Genomic DNA, 15,074 nt, shown 5'->3' with positions numbered 1-15,074 from the left:
TTAGCTTATTAAAATAAAAAGTGTTTGGTAAAATTAGTTGTTGAAGTGCTGATAAATATAAAATGACGTAAAAGGGCATGTTTGTTTATTATTTTATTTTTATAAATCATATATACAATTTTTATTACTTGATGTATTTCATTTTAAATGTTTAAATTTATTTCAAAATATTTTCATCTTCACAATAATAAATGTGCTTTATGAATGCAATTGACATTATTTATTCGACAAATTTTCATTTTTTGACGAGTTTTATTTAACTATACTTGCTTCACTTTTTATTTATTATATATTTTATTTAAAATTAAATATAATATATATTTTTAAAAGGAAAACCATAAGCAATTAGTGGGAACGTGGGTGGTTTATTTTTATATAAAAATAATAAATTAAATTAACAAGGTTTAAATTGGAAGAAATTATAAGAAGTTATAAGCTCAAAAGCTACTTGAAGGTTGTGTTTGGTAACAACAAAAAGCTAGCTTATAGCTTGTTGAATTAGCTTATAAGCTTGTTGGATCAAAATGTGACGTGTTTGGTAACAAGCTTTTCTCGTGAGCTTATGGCTGTGTTTGATTAGCTTATAAGCTTGTTAGATTAGCTTATAAGCTCGTTGGATAAAAATGTGACGTGTTCGGTAACAAGCTTTTCTCATGAGCTTATATCGTTTTCTGAGAAGCTATTTCAAGTAGCTTTTGAGCTTATAGCTGGTAGCTTTTTTATATTTTCTTCCATTTTTGACCTTTATATCATTTTTTATTTTAGAAAACTACCCACTCAAGAAATCAAAACTACCCACGTTGTGTTTATTTATTTTTTTTTTTTACGGTTGCGTTATTCACTTTTTTTTTTCTTTCTAACTTGATTTTTTTAATGTTCCTGTTTGTTGAAATATGTTTTAAGGTTTGTATTTTTTTTTATACGGTCTCATTCATTTTTTTTTTTGTAATAATATACAAAATTTATTAAATATAATCTCAATTAAATTCATATATCACATTTATCATTTTAAAGACAAAAAATACTTTGAAATGAACTAAAATTGTTATAATAAATATTAAATATATGTCCTCAAAGAAATATATTAATCTTATGTGTACTTTTCTGTCATTTTATATTTATCAGTCACTTTAAACGCTAATTTTACCAAACACTTTAATTTCAATCAACTAGCTTTTCAGCTATCAGCTAGCTTATAACTTAATTTTACCCAACACACCCGAAATAGCTTATCAAAAAACGCTATAAACTTTGACTCACCAATTTGGCCATCACCAATTTAAAAAATTCAATTTAAAAAATTCTTTTAACTCAATTAAACTTTGACTTGTCCCATCACCGCTCAATCTCATGTTTCTTGTAAGCTTTAAAACCTTGCAACTATTCCAGAGGATGGAAGAGTTGATAGTTGATTTCATGATATCAAGTCTAGAACCCTTTCTAACCACATGTAAAATTTGTCTAAAATATTCACCCAAAATGACAACTTTACTTTCAAATGGTTTATCCAAGTTTTCCTCCCCTTCGACTCTCATCAAATCATGCATCGAGCGATCAAATGCCTCAAAACAGAATCTATCAAACATCGGAGCCTCATCCTATATAAACAAACTTGCTTGTCTTAGCAACTTAGCTCTCTAATCTTCGTTCTTTGATATTCTATAGGTTTATCATTTATTTAAATATAAAAATTGTCACAATTAAGAAGGGCATGAATGGAAAAGAATATTACACTGTTTTCTTGAAAACGTAAAACAACAATCATTTTGAGACAAATTGATTTTGCTAAAACAACCAATAGAATGGTACGGAGGTAGTAACCATTTCTAGTAGCAGTATTTTTCCTTCATAGAGTTGGGTTTTCTATAAATGCACACAATACAACCTCGATATGTACTTGCTTCCCTTCCTCCGAGTTATACTTACTTACAATAACTGCTAAATTTTTGGTTATGCCATACATGAAACATACAAGCTGAAAAAAATTATTGGTAGGCAAAAGTTGATTTGCTGAACAAATTGGCTCCAAAATTAATGCCATTCACGTTTTGTATTGAGAGAAAGATCAAGTCGCACAAGTTGTAGCACTTTGTAACATGTAAACTTGCCACTATCACCACCAATGAACCAAATACGTCTTACACACTCAAAAATAAGAATAAATTTTTATTTGAGTTGGCTACAACACAATTGCAGACTATAAAGAATTGCGCATACTTGCAACCTAACTCAATAAAAGGTTTTGTGTAGACTTAGAATTGTAAACACAGTAACAAAAATAGCATCGACGCACTGAGCAACCAACAAAAAAATAATATATAAAATAAATATCTTCTCAATTTATGCAACTGTAACCCATGAAATATGAATTGAAATAAAAAACATATAGTACATAATGTAAAGAAAAACACAGACAAACATAGATGAGCGAAACAAATAACTCTTGAATTTTGCATCATTTTTGAATAAGTTTTGCAAGTTGGATTGTGGTGTTTTATTTAGAACGAGAGATCTCAATTCTCAAGGCATATGCACCATCAATTAGCTATTAGAACAGATTTAGTTACCCTAAAAGGAAATGCTTGTGAAGGGCTTTCCTCCAACCATTTCTTCTTTTCTATAAACAATTCCACCAATTGAAGGATTTCATTTTCACTACGACACCAAAAAAATAGGGGTCCGTGCTTTTTTAATCTACGAGCCATATCCTTCCTGACAACATAAATAACATGTAGCAAAATATTAGTAATGAATTATTCCTTCAACAAGTAGCTACATAATGATCATCGTACTTATGAAGAAATTAGTACAAAACTAGCAAACCTGCTTCTTGACCGGGAAAGAAGACGTGATCCTCTAGACGAGAAAACTAGCAAACCTGCTTCTTAACATTAGATGTTGTTGATGGCATCAAACGTACACAAAAATTATCATCTCCTATATACAAGAGTTGTACATCTGGTATAGATGCTAGAATGTTGGAAAGCTTTTTATAATCAGGTAAGTCACTACCAAAAGAATATCTCAACTGGAATTTAAGATCTCCAATGGAGATCCCATTCGGGTATGAACTCAATACCTTCAGAACCTTCCAAGAAACCTCCTTTGGAACATAAATTAACTTTTTGTACGGCGAAGGTTCGAGGATCTTTGCATTTTGTGAAGATGTGAGTTCCTCGGCAGCTGAGAAGGGGTTTTCATGAGGCACCTTCGAGTTTCTATACCACTCGGGAGGATATTCAAGAGGGTCCATATACCAAGGAGGAGGGTTGAAATATTTTCCAGTAAGATATTTCCCCTTAAGAACCGAAGACCACTGCCACACTATACTTGCTGCTTTGCAGACATAACCATCAACCTTTCCTGGACATGCAAGAAAGAAGTCGTCCTTTCCTAGCCATGCACGAAAGAAAATAATCTTGCATTTTCGAAGCACTGTGCCGAAGAAGTCAAAGTCTTCATCACCAGATATGAAAAAGAGGTGTCTGCGTGAGGGAATTTGAGAGAGCCAATCCACAAAGCATTTGTTCTTGTTCTTTCCACCTGAAACAAATTAGTTAAAGGTCATTATTATTTTAAAAGATAAAGAAGAAGATAAGATTGAATGAAACATTTCAGTAAGTCCTCGTATGGACAAGATTCTAGGACTGATTTAATTTGTTGGTTGCACATCCATCTCAAACCATAAGAACTAAGCTACATAACAAACAAGGACACTACATTCAAACTACAAAAGAGTCGTCTACCTAATTGTGATAAATAAAGAGTAATGTTCAACATTTCAAAACCTGATTCTTGATATAGGTGTATTAGAATGGAATTTTAAAAAACCTTTTTTGAATCAATAAATCTTGTGGTATTTAATCAAGACTTTTATACAATATAAATAAACAAAGTTATTCTATGCAATCACCAATGCAATCATTATTTAATGTAACTTTTTGAATATTTTTACAAATATACCCTAGTAAAAAAATTCTGAAACATTAAATACACCTACTAATATTTTTTTTTTTGAGGGATACACCTACTAATATTAAAAAGTGAAGCTTTTATTAATATTAAAAAGTGAAGCATTAAATGAGGGGTTGAAACATCTTTTAAGCAATTAGGGATGGGAATAGGCTAGGCCGAGCTAGGCTTTGCAAGGCCTAAGCCTGGCCTATCAAATTTTTTTAAGGTCTAAGCCTGGCCTGAGGCTTGTCATAGGCCTACTTTTTAGGCCTGAGTCTGGCCTTCTGAAAGCCTGATACGACCTGCTAGCCTGTTTAAAAGCCTATTTCATATGAAAATCTTTAAATAAGCAATGTGATCGAAGTTTAAATAGTCTAGCGAATTAATAGATCAATTAGGCTAAACTTTCTTTTGATAATCAACACGAATTTTTAAGGAATTTGACTATATATTGTATCATATTTCAGTTCTAATTTATAATAATACATTTAAATATGCAAAAATTAATGTATAGTATTAAGCTTAAATTACTGTAAAGGTTAACAAATTTTTATATTAATTCAAAATACAAAATATAATATAAAAATAAATAATATTATTCAAATTTACTTAAATAGGCCGGCCTATGAGGCTTTTTGAATGGCCTGTGGCCTGAACTTTTAAGTTAAATAGGCTTTAAAAAAAGCCTAAGCCTTCTCTATTTAAGAAAAAAGTCTGGCCTGGCCTGGCCTGTCGTAGGCTAGGCCGTAGGCCCCTGTAGGCCGGCTTGGCCTATTCCCATCCCTATAAGCAATAACTATACCTTAAAAGCTGTGACATTTTCCTATAAACAGGACCATTTTTTTTTTTATAAAATTTTTCTTATGATAAAGACCGGAAGAAATATTCTTTTAGGATTTCCAAGATTTTTAAAAGAGAGTTTCAACCTCATGGATTTTGAGGGATTATTTTACTAAATATAGGAATCTGTGGTATTAGGAAAAAAAGAATCTGTGGTATTAGGAAAAAAAACATGGATTATTTTACTAAATATGGATTTTGAGGGATTATTTTCAAAGATTCTTAAAAAAGAATCTGTGGTATTAGGAAAAAAAACATGGATTTTGAGGGATTATTTTACTAAATATAAATTTTGTAGGACTTTTTAAATCTCTCATCCCCTCCTTTTAGACCTCTTCAAGTGAGTATTTCTATCTCTCTCTTCCTTTTTATCCTCAAAGTTCATCCATCATTATAACCATTGTGTTCCTATCCTATGTATTGCAAATCCTCAAAGTTCATCCATCATTATAACCATTGTGTTCCTATCCTATGTATTGCAAATAATGTGATCAACTTGCTGTTAACTGCTGCTCTCAATTTCCTGATCTTGCTATCAACCTTGTAGGACTTTTTAAATCTCTCATCCCCTCCTTTTAGACCTCTTCAAGTGAGTATTTCTATCTCTCTCTCCTTTTTATCCTCAAAGTTCATCCATCATTATAACCATTGTGTTCATATCCTATGTATTGCAAATATATCCTATGTATTGCAAATAATGTGATCAACTTGCTGTTAACTGCTGCTCTCAATTTCCTGATCTTGCTATCAACCAACTTTGTTAGGTGCTCGACGTCTTTAATGAAAAGCTGCTCTCAATTTCCTGATCTTGCTATCAACCTTGTAGGACTTTTTAAATCTCTCATCCCCTCCTTTTAGACCTCTTCAAGTGAGTATTTCTATCTCTCTCTCCTTTTTATCCTCAAAGTTCATCCATCATTATAACCATTGTGTTCATATCCTATGTATTGCAAATATATCCTATGTATTGCAAATAATGTGATCAACTTGCTGTTAACTGCTGCTCTCAATTTCCTGATCTTGCTATCAACCAACTTTGTTAGGTGCTCTCATTATATTTACTCTTTGGTATTGTTGAAATTTGGGGCCTAACTCATCCTTACAAAACCGGCTTGTGAGGTGAGGAGTGTCTCCTCTTTATAAACTCTCATCAAGAGTCTCATCTATCCGATGTGGGACTTGGGTTTTTCCCAATACACCCCCCTCACGCCCAGCACTCTTTGGGCTTGGTGCGTGAATAGGTAGGTGTCCCTTGAATTCGACAAGCTCTGATACCATGTTGAAATTTGGGGCCTTACTCATCCTTACAAAACCGGCTTGTGAGGTGAGGAGTGCCTCCTCTTTATAAACTCTCATCAAGAGTCTCATCTATCCAATGTGGGACTTGGGTTTTTCCCAATAGGTATTACAATCATATAGAGATGTTGATAAAAAAATTGAAAATCAAAAAGTAATATTGTGATCGAATAAAAAAGTAAAATTCTATCGCAATAATAATCTTATTAAGTTCTTAATGCCATAATCTTTCTATGCTTGCTTTTGAGACTATGAATTTGCAGTGAATTAAATAATGATTGTAGTAATTTTACTTTTCTTTATCTCAACATTACCCTTTTTTGTTGTTATTTTTGTCTTTGATTCTCATAAATTTTGAATGCATGCTAACAATCATCAAAGTCTTGTCAAATCTCATAAGGCCGAAAATTCTTTTAAATCTTATAAAGTTTTGAAATCCATTAAAATCGAAACAAAAAAGTTTTGAAAGCACTGGAGAGCTTTATAAGTTGTGAAATTACTACAAAGTCTTTTAAAATCTAGTGGACTTTTTCTTAATAAAATAGTCACTTAAAATCTAAAACCAATACAACCCTTAATTTCTGATAAATATAGAAAAACAATAGAGCTGAAAATGAAGATGGTAATAGTTTTAGTTTTATTTTTTATTTTTTTGAAAGGGTAATAGTTTTAGTTATAAGGCAAGAAAAAAGAACCTGGAATGTGGTGGAGATTAATGCCGGACAACAAAAGTGCTTCTTGTTCAATCTTTGAAAATTGAGAAACATTGCCATAAGCGTCAATATGAATAGGGTCCTTAATCCCGTTAGCTCTAAGAACTCCCATAATTGAAGGTGCTACATTAAAAAAGCTAATGTCGGCAGGGACACCACAGCTGTCAAAGTCCCACCATACTGAAACCCTCCTATATTTATCCCAGTTAGGTTTTGGAGGTTGACTAAGATCCTCATTGTGTAGCTTTTGAGTTGCGGCACCATCCTTCTGCTTATTCTTAGCAGCAGATGTCGTTGATGCCAAACGCACCCAAAAATTACCTCCTCCTTTTTTGTTTTTGAATAAACCTCCTCCTAAGTACTCAAGTTGTATATATGATATAGATACTAAAAAGTTGGAAAACTTTTTATTTCCATATAAGCGTTTATCCATAGACAAATCACACTTTATCAACTCTGCACGAAGATCTCCCATAGAGATCCCATTCGGGTGCGAACACAATATTTTCATAACCTCCCTAGAAACTGACTTTGATGCTTCATCTAACTTTATGTCCACATTTTGTGAAGATGTGTGGAAATCAACAAGTGAGAAGGGGTTTTCAAGAGGCACATTTGAGTTTCCATAACATGATTTAGTCGGACCATCAGGAGGATAGTTGAAATGTGTTCCTGTAAGATCTTCCCCGTTGAGCAACGAAGACCATTCCCACATTATAGTTGCTGCATGACAGAGAGCAACATGAGGCATTCCTGGACATGCAAGCAAGATATTATAGTTGCACATTCTTAGCCGGTGCAATATACCACTGCTAGAGAATTCTTCATTACCAAATATCAAAAAGAGGTGTATGGGTGGAGGATTTGTGGAAACCCAATCATTAAGATCCATAAGAAAATACTTATAAGTATTGTTATTTCCAACTCCAACAAACAAAAAAAAACCCTACATTCAATTCAAATGTTGATTCATGTTACTTTCTTTTCTTTTAATAATAATGAAAATGAAGGGTACGGAAAACGAACCTGTACTTAATTTTTGTTTGACAAAAGAGGAACCGGTAACGGATCCGTATAGAGAAATGTTGGTAGAATTAAGAGCCTCTTTGTCGACCTCAGAAGAATTAAAATCGCCATAAACACGGGTACTAATTCTACCCATAATTCCGTTAGCTCTAAGGGCTGCCGTAATTGAAGGTTCTACCTTCGAATAGCTAACCCCAGGAGGCACGGGACAGCTGTCAAGGTGCCACCATACTGAAACCTCAGGAAAAGAAGAAGAAGATGATGATGATGAGAACTGACACACTTTAAACCTAGTAAAAACCTTGCGAAATTGTGATGATGAAGAAGGGAGAAAGGAGAGATATTTCAGAAAAAGAGGAAACATTATTACATCATTTTTAATGAATGGAGGAGAAAGGTAAAGAGCAGTGTGTAACGAATATAAAAAAAACAACAGAGAAAGGGTTTGTTCTATTCTCTTTTTAACAATGCAGGCGGCGGTAGATTACAGAAGAATGAAGGCATTAGCACTACAACAATAATTATGTATTAACCCCACTGTTAAAGTACTAAATAAAAATTGTACAAAAAAAAAGGACTAAATAAAAATTGTATTAAAAAAAAAAGGACTAAATAAAAACCGTTTTTTATATTGTAATATGGCTAAGGCAACAAAATTTGGATTGGTAGTTTTTTTAAAACAAAAACAAAATTAATTGGTATTCATATTAGTTTTTTTTGTTTAGTGGTAGTCATATTTGTTGTTTTCAATAATAATTAGAAAATGGTTTTTTTTAATACTATTTAATTATTTTTTAATGATAATCAAGCAAATACCTCCTCAAATTTTAAACTTATGTGCATAATGTCCTATAAAATTGACAACGATTAAGCAAATCGATCGGTGTGACAAACAATTTTTTTTTTAGGGTTAATAGTGTTTTACCTCCCTATAATATAGGTCATTTCCGGTTTTACACCTTGTAAAATATCTTTTTTGGATTTCGTCCTTGTAATTTGAAGATTTTGGTTTTGGACCTTCATGAATTTTGACTGTACAAAATCGAAGATATGGCTGGAGGTAAACCGAAATTTTCTTAAATTAACGGGGGGTAAACCGAAATTTGCTCAAATTACAAGGGGGTAAACCTAAATTTGCTCAAATTACAGGGGGTGAAATTTTCCATGAAGGTCCAAAACCAAAAAATCTTCAAATTACAAGGATGAAATTCAAAAATAATATTTTACAGGGGAAAAACCGGAAATGACCTATATTACAGGGGGGTAAAGCACCATTAACCCTTTTTTATATTCTCTTATTCCAATTTTTTGATTGTCCACAATTCACTTACTTTATTTTTAGCTATCATAATTCAAATGATAATAGTAGTTATCTCCATTGCACATCTTAGGAAAAGTCCCATGCCAAATTTTAATGGTATTAATCTCCATTGCACATCTTAAATTATAATGGTATATAGCATGGATCTTCATTTCCTAAGGCTTTGTTTGGGAGTTGAGTTTTGGAGGGGAGGGGAGGAAAAGGTTTGAGAGGGAGATAAACCTTTGTTTGGGAGATTAAAAAAAACCACGAAAAGGTTTTGGGAGGTTTTGAAGGGCTCCATTTGGTCCAATTTCAGAGTTACTCCGTATTGGGGGGTTTTGGGAGAATTGTGTGCGAGATTAAAAAATATTTTTGATCTTTGAGAATTGAGTGGGTAGTTGCACTATCAGCAAGACGAGAAATACTTACTTGGTCACAAATACAAATAAAATATGGTTAGATACACACACATAAATTGAAAAAACTAAAAGAGAAAGTAATGAATGATGTGACTAAGTTCTTTCTCATTTATTTTTCTACCTTTATGTGAGTGTGCCTAAACATTTTTCATCTGTAATTGTATCCAAGTAAGACTTGCTCCAGTGAGACACTTATCTCCATAGCTAATCATTCTTCTCTATTGGTTCGAGCACATTGATAAAATGTTATGAAAAATGGAGATGATGAAGACAGAGAGAAAATTAAGAGTTTCAATATTTCTTATCTGTGTCACTCTATTACAAATGAACTCTATTTATAAGAAAATATACAAGAGTATGAAATGGAAGTATACGAAAATGGGTTAATGGACCAATAGTTTGGTCTAATGACTAATGGGTATCCACCTATAATATATTCAAAACACTTATTCTTTTGTTTTGTTAAAGAAATATTATTTTCATCGTCTTTTGAGCGAGAAAAGAGCTATATGTTTTTCCTTCACAGAATCAAGTATTTTCTTCTTCTGTAAATACGATCAATACAAGCTCGATGTACTAACTTCCCTTGTTGTGAGCCATTCCTACAATGACTACTAAATTTTTTGTTATGCCCTAGATAGATGAAACAGGAGGCAAAAGTTGATTTGCAAGATTTGGCTCCAAAATTAATAGCATGCACTTCTGTCTTGAGAGAAAGATTAAAGTACAAAAAGAAGTTGTAGCACTTTGTAACATGTTAACTTGCCATTATCACCATTCACCACCATTGAACCAAGAATTTATTTGAGTTGGCTACAACACAATTGCAGACTATAAAGAATTATGCATACTTGCAGCCTAACACAATAAAAGGTTTTGGTAGACTTAAAATTGTAAACACACTAACAAAAATAGCACTGCCTCATTGAGCAACCAACAAAAAGAATAATAATATATAAAATAAATATCTTCACAATTTATTCAATTGTACCAATGAAATAAGAATTGAAACACAGACGAATATAGATGAGTGAAGCAAGTAACTCTTGTCTGGTTTACATTAGAAACTCTTGAATTTTGCATTTTGTTTCGACAACTCTTGTTTTATTTAGAAAGAGAGATATCAAGTCTTCTTAACTGGCTCAGTTACCCTAAAAGGAAATGCTTGCGAGGGGCTTTCCTCCAACCATTTCTTCTCTGCTATCAACAGTTCAACCAATTGAAGGATTTCATTTTCAATGAGAGACATAAAAAATAGGGGTCCATGCTTTTGTAATCTATGAGCCAGATCCTCCCTGACAACACAAATAACATGTAGCAAAATATTAGTAATGAATTATTCCTTCAACAAGTAGCTACATAATGATCATCATACTTATGAAGAAAGTAGTAAAAAACTAGCAAACCTGCTTCTTGACCGGGAAAGAAGACGTGATCCTCTAGACGTGAAAACAAAAGATTCCACATCATCCCAAAAGGAACCAGTATAAAATAACACAGGAATTCCTGAATGATTAACATCCCTCTGGTTCTTCTTAACATTAGATGTTGTTGATGGTATCAAACGCACACAAAAATTATCATCTCCTATATACAAGAGTTGTACATGTGGTATAGATGCTAGAATGTTGGAAAACTTTTTACATCCACATAAGCCTCCAGAAAAACCCATTCTCAACTGGAAATTAAGATCTCCAATGGAGATCCCATTCGGGTATGAACTCAATACCTCCCTAACCTGCCTAGAAACGGACTCTCGAACTTCAAATAACTTTATGTACGATGAAGGATAGTCGATCTCTTCATTTTGTGAAGCTGAGAAGGGGTTTTCATGACGCACCTTCGAGTTTCTATACCATTCGGGAGGATATTCAAGAGGCACCCGCTCTCGCGCCTTAATATACCAATCAGGGTGATACTTGATATGTTTTCCAGTAAGATATTTCCCCTTGAGCACTGAAGACCATTGCCACACTATAGTTGCTGCTTTGCAGACATAACCATGAGCCTTTCCTGGACATGCAAGCAATAATAAGTTGTCATTCCTTCTCCACCAGTTTCGATGCACTGTGCCGAAGAAGTCATAGTCTTCATCACCAGATATCAAAAAGAGGTTTCTGCATCTGGGATTTTGAGAGAGCCAATCCACAAAAAATTTGTTCTTGTTCATTCCACCTGTAACAAAGTAGTTAAAGGTCATTCTTAATTTAAAAGATATAAAAGAAGATAAAATTGAATGAGCCATTTCAGTAAGTCCTTGTCTGGACAAGATTCTAAGACTCATTTGTTAGTTTCACATCCATCTCAAACCATAACAAACAAGGATGCTGCATTCATAGTACAAAAGAGTCATCTACTTCCTTACCGTAACAGTTAATTTAGCACATTATCTTTCAACTTAAACTTTATCTTTATGTTACAAAAATTAATATCCAGCTTTGTTCACAAACAATTGATAAAACAGTTGCTGATTATTTATTTCATGTTCATGAAACTCTTGGGACTTTTTAACTCTTTCATTTCCTGCTTGTAGACATCTTCAATTGAGTATTTCTATCTCTTATTTCTTTTTCTCCTCAAAGTTTATCCATCATTATAACTAATCTTCCTATCCTATGTATTGCAAATAATGTTATCAGTTTGCTGCTAACTGCTCCTTTACTGCTCATGATTCTGTTCTCAATTTCTTAATCTTGCTATCATTATTTTTACCCTTGGTATTATAATCATGTAGACATGTTTATCAAAAATATTGAAAAGCAAAAAGTAATATGGAGATAGCATAAAAAAATTAAAATTCTATTGCAATAATAGTCTTATTAAGTTCTCTCTTATCCACTTGGGTTGGCCTGGTGGTGTTAGCTTGGGATTTTGGAGTATGCTCTTCCTCAAGGTCTCAGGTTCGATACTTACCGGTGTCAATTTGAGTGGACTATTTAGCTTCTTCAAAAAAAAGTTCTCTCTTATTTATTTTTTTGATAAAGTTTCTTTTGATGTAATTGGTTTATGCCATAATAATACTTTTATGCTTTTAGACTATGAAGTTGCAGTGAATTAAATAATAATCTACTAGGCCAAAAATCCTTTAAGACCTTATAAAGTCTTATGATACAAATCCATTAAAATCGAACAAAATAGTATTGAAAGTCCTGTGTAGTTTTGAAAGTTGAGAAATTGCGACAAAGTCTTTTAAAATCTATTGGAATTTTTTCCTAATAAAACAGTCCTTTAAAATCCAAAACCAATACACCCCTTAATTTCTAATAAATAAAGAAAAACAATAGAACTGAAAATGAAGATAGTAATAGTTTTAGTCATAAGTAAGAAAAAAGAACCTGAAATGTGGTGGAGATCAATGCCGGATAGGAAAAGTGCTTCTTGTTCCATCTCTGAAAGTTGAGAAACATCGCCATAAGCGTCAATATGAATAGGACCCTTAATACCGTTAGCTCTAAGAACTCCCATAATTGAAGGGGCTACATTTAAAAAGCTAACATCGGAAGGGACGCAACAGCTATCAAAGTCCCACCATACTGAAACCCTAAATTTAATGTTAACCCAATGAGGCTGCGGAACTTCAGATAAATCCTCACAGAACTCATGCATTCTCGAAATAACATTGTTTTTCCAAAATGTCCACCAACTACTAATCCAATTAAAGAAAGATGAAGTAATTGGGCTACCGCAAACTTCATCAACCTCCTTTTTAGTTGGAATCTCATGTTTGTTATCCACTTTTTCGGATTCAAGATTTGCAATATCATTGTTTTTCAACATGGTGCAATCATTACAAGTATAAGGATTCTGTGAAGGGTTTATTTTTTCCAGAATTGCAGGACTTATATCATCGGACTCAACGGTGTCATTGTCAGATGTTTTGGAAATATTGTAGTCATATGGAATCTGATGCACATTGCTTTCCATGAACGAAGGAAATGATGATTTACCATCCACATATTCCCCAATTGGTTTTCCTTGTGAAGGAATAGATTGGAATGATTTTAAATCATCACCCTCGCTGCTAACACACGATGAGGACATTCTGGGAATCCCATTTTCATTTCTATCGATATTTTTACCCTCATTGAATAGCTTTTGAGTTGCGGCACCATCCTTATGCTTATTCTTAACAGCAAATGTAGTTGATGGGACCAAACGCACCCAAAAATTACCTCCTCCTAAATACTCGAGTTGTACATATGACATAGATACTAGAAAGTTGGAAAACTTTTTATTTCCATAGAAGCGTTTATCCAAAGGCATATCACACTTTGTCAACTCTGCACGAAGATCTCCGATGGAGATCCCATTTGGGTGCAAACACAGTATTTTCATAACCTGCCTAGACACTGACTTTGAAGCTTCGCCTAACTATGTCGAAGGTAGGTTTGTAGATCTCCTCCGCATTTTGTAAAGATGCATTCAACTCAACAACTGAGAAGGGGTCTTCAAGAAGCACATTTGAGTTTCCGTAGCATGAATTAGTCGGACCATCAGGAGGATAGTTGAAATGTGTTCCTGTAAGATCTTCCCCGTTGAGCAACGAAGACCAGTCCCACATTATAGTTGCTGCATGGCAGAGAGCAACACGAGGCATTCTTGGACATGCAAGCAAGATATTATAGTTGCACATTCTTAGCCGGTGCAATATACCATTGCTAGAGAACTCTTCATTACCAAATATCAAAAAGAGGTGTATGGGTGGAGGATTTGTGGAAACCCAATTATTAAAATCCATAAGAAAATGCTTATAGGTATTGTAGTTTCCAACTGCAACAATGTGGTCACTGGTCATTAATATTTGAAAAGATAAAAAAATAATATGGAATTGAAAGAAACATTTAATTAAGCTCTAACACTATATATGTGGGCAAGATTCTAAGACTCGGTTAATTTGTAATAATAAAGAAAATGAAGAGAAGGAAAACTCACCTGTATTTCTTTTTTGTTTGAGAAAAGATAAATCGGTGATGGAGTATAGAGAAATGTTGGTTGAATTAAGAGCCTCTTTGTCGACCTCAGAAGAATTAAAATCGCCATAAACGCGAATACTAATTCTACCCATAATTCCGTTAGCTCTAAGGGCTGCCGTAATTGAAGGTTCTACCTTCGAATAGCTAACCCCGGAAGGCACGGGAGAGCTGTCAAGGTGCCACCATACTGAAACCTCATGAAAAGAAGAAGATGATGATGACGAAACATTAAACCTAGTAAAAACCTTGCGAAATTGTGATGATGAAGAAGGGAGAAAAGAGAGAGATTTCAGAAAAAGATGAAACATTATTACATCATTTTTAATGAATGGAGGAGAAAGGTAAAGAGCAGTGTGCAACGAATATAAAAAAAGAAAACAACAGAGAAAGTGTTTGTTCTAATTTCTTTTTAACAATGCAGGCGGCGGTGGATTACAGAAGAATGATGGACTGCAACCCCACCGTTAAAGAACTAAAAAAACCGTATTGTATATTGTATAATATGGCTAAGGCAACAAAATTTGGATTGGTTTCCTCAAAAAAAATTTGG

At 33.4% G+C, this 15,074-nt stretch overlaps 1 protein-coding gene and 1 pseudogene across 2 annotated transcripts; both read right to left on the bottom strand.

The window, feature by feature from the left end:
- Positions 1-6,759: 6,759 nt before the first annotated feature.
- Positions 6,760-8,218, bottom strand: LOC146903192 (uncharacterized). Its single transcript, XM_085737208.1, has 2 exons — positions 7,830-8,218; positions 6,760-7,727 (listed from the first exon to the last, which is right to left on the bottom strand). Exons 1-2 carry the CDS (start codon positions 8,191-8,193, stop codon positions 6,760-6,762), a joined length of 1,332 nt encoding a protein of 443 aa, XP_085593334.1. The 5' UTR covers positions 8,194-8,218.
- A 2,258-nt stretch (positions 8,219-10,476) lies between these two features.
- LOC146903191 (uncharacterized) lies at positions 10,477-14,943 on the bottom strand (annotated as a pseudogene). The gene is made up of 4 exons (XR_015023378.1): positions 14,484-14,943; positions 12,887-14,321; positions 10,958-11,726; positions 10,477-10,846 (listed from the first exon to the last, which is right to left on the bottom strand). The product of XR_015023378.1 is annotated as an uncharacterized LOC146903191 (transcript).
- Positions 14,944-15,074: the final 131 nt, after the last annotated feature.

This window comes from Medicago sativa, chromosome 8, assembly GCF_051527215.1.
Source record: "Medicago sativa cultivar Bolivia chromosome 8, Bolivia_mono, whole genome shotgun sequence".
Classification (NCBI taxonomy): Eukaryota; Viridiplantae; Streptophyta; class Magnoliopsida; order Fabales; family Fabaceae; genus Medicago; species Medicago sativa.
This window is presented reverse-complemented; position numbering and strand designations above follow the sequence as displayed.

Coding starts and splice junctions, on each gene's coding strand:
- LOC146903192 (XM_085737208.1), bottom strand. CDS start 8,193: ATGTTTCCTCTTTTTCTGAAATATCTCTCCTTTCTCCCTTCTTCATCA. Junction 7,728..7,829: donor CAAACAAAAATTAAGTACAG/GTTCGTTTTCCG, acceptor TGTTTGTTGGAG/TTGGAAATAACAATACTTAT.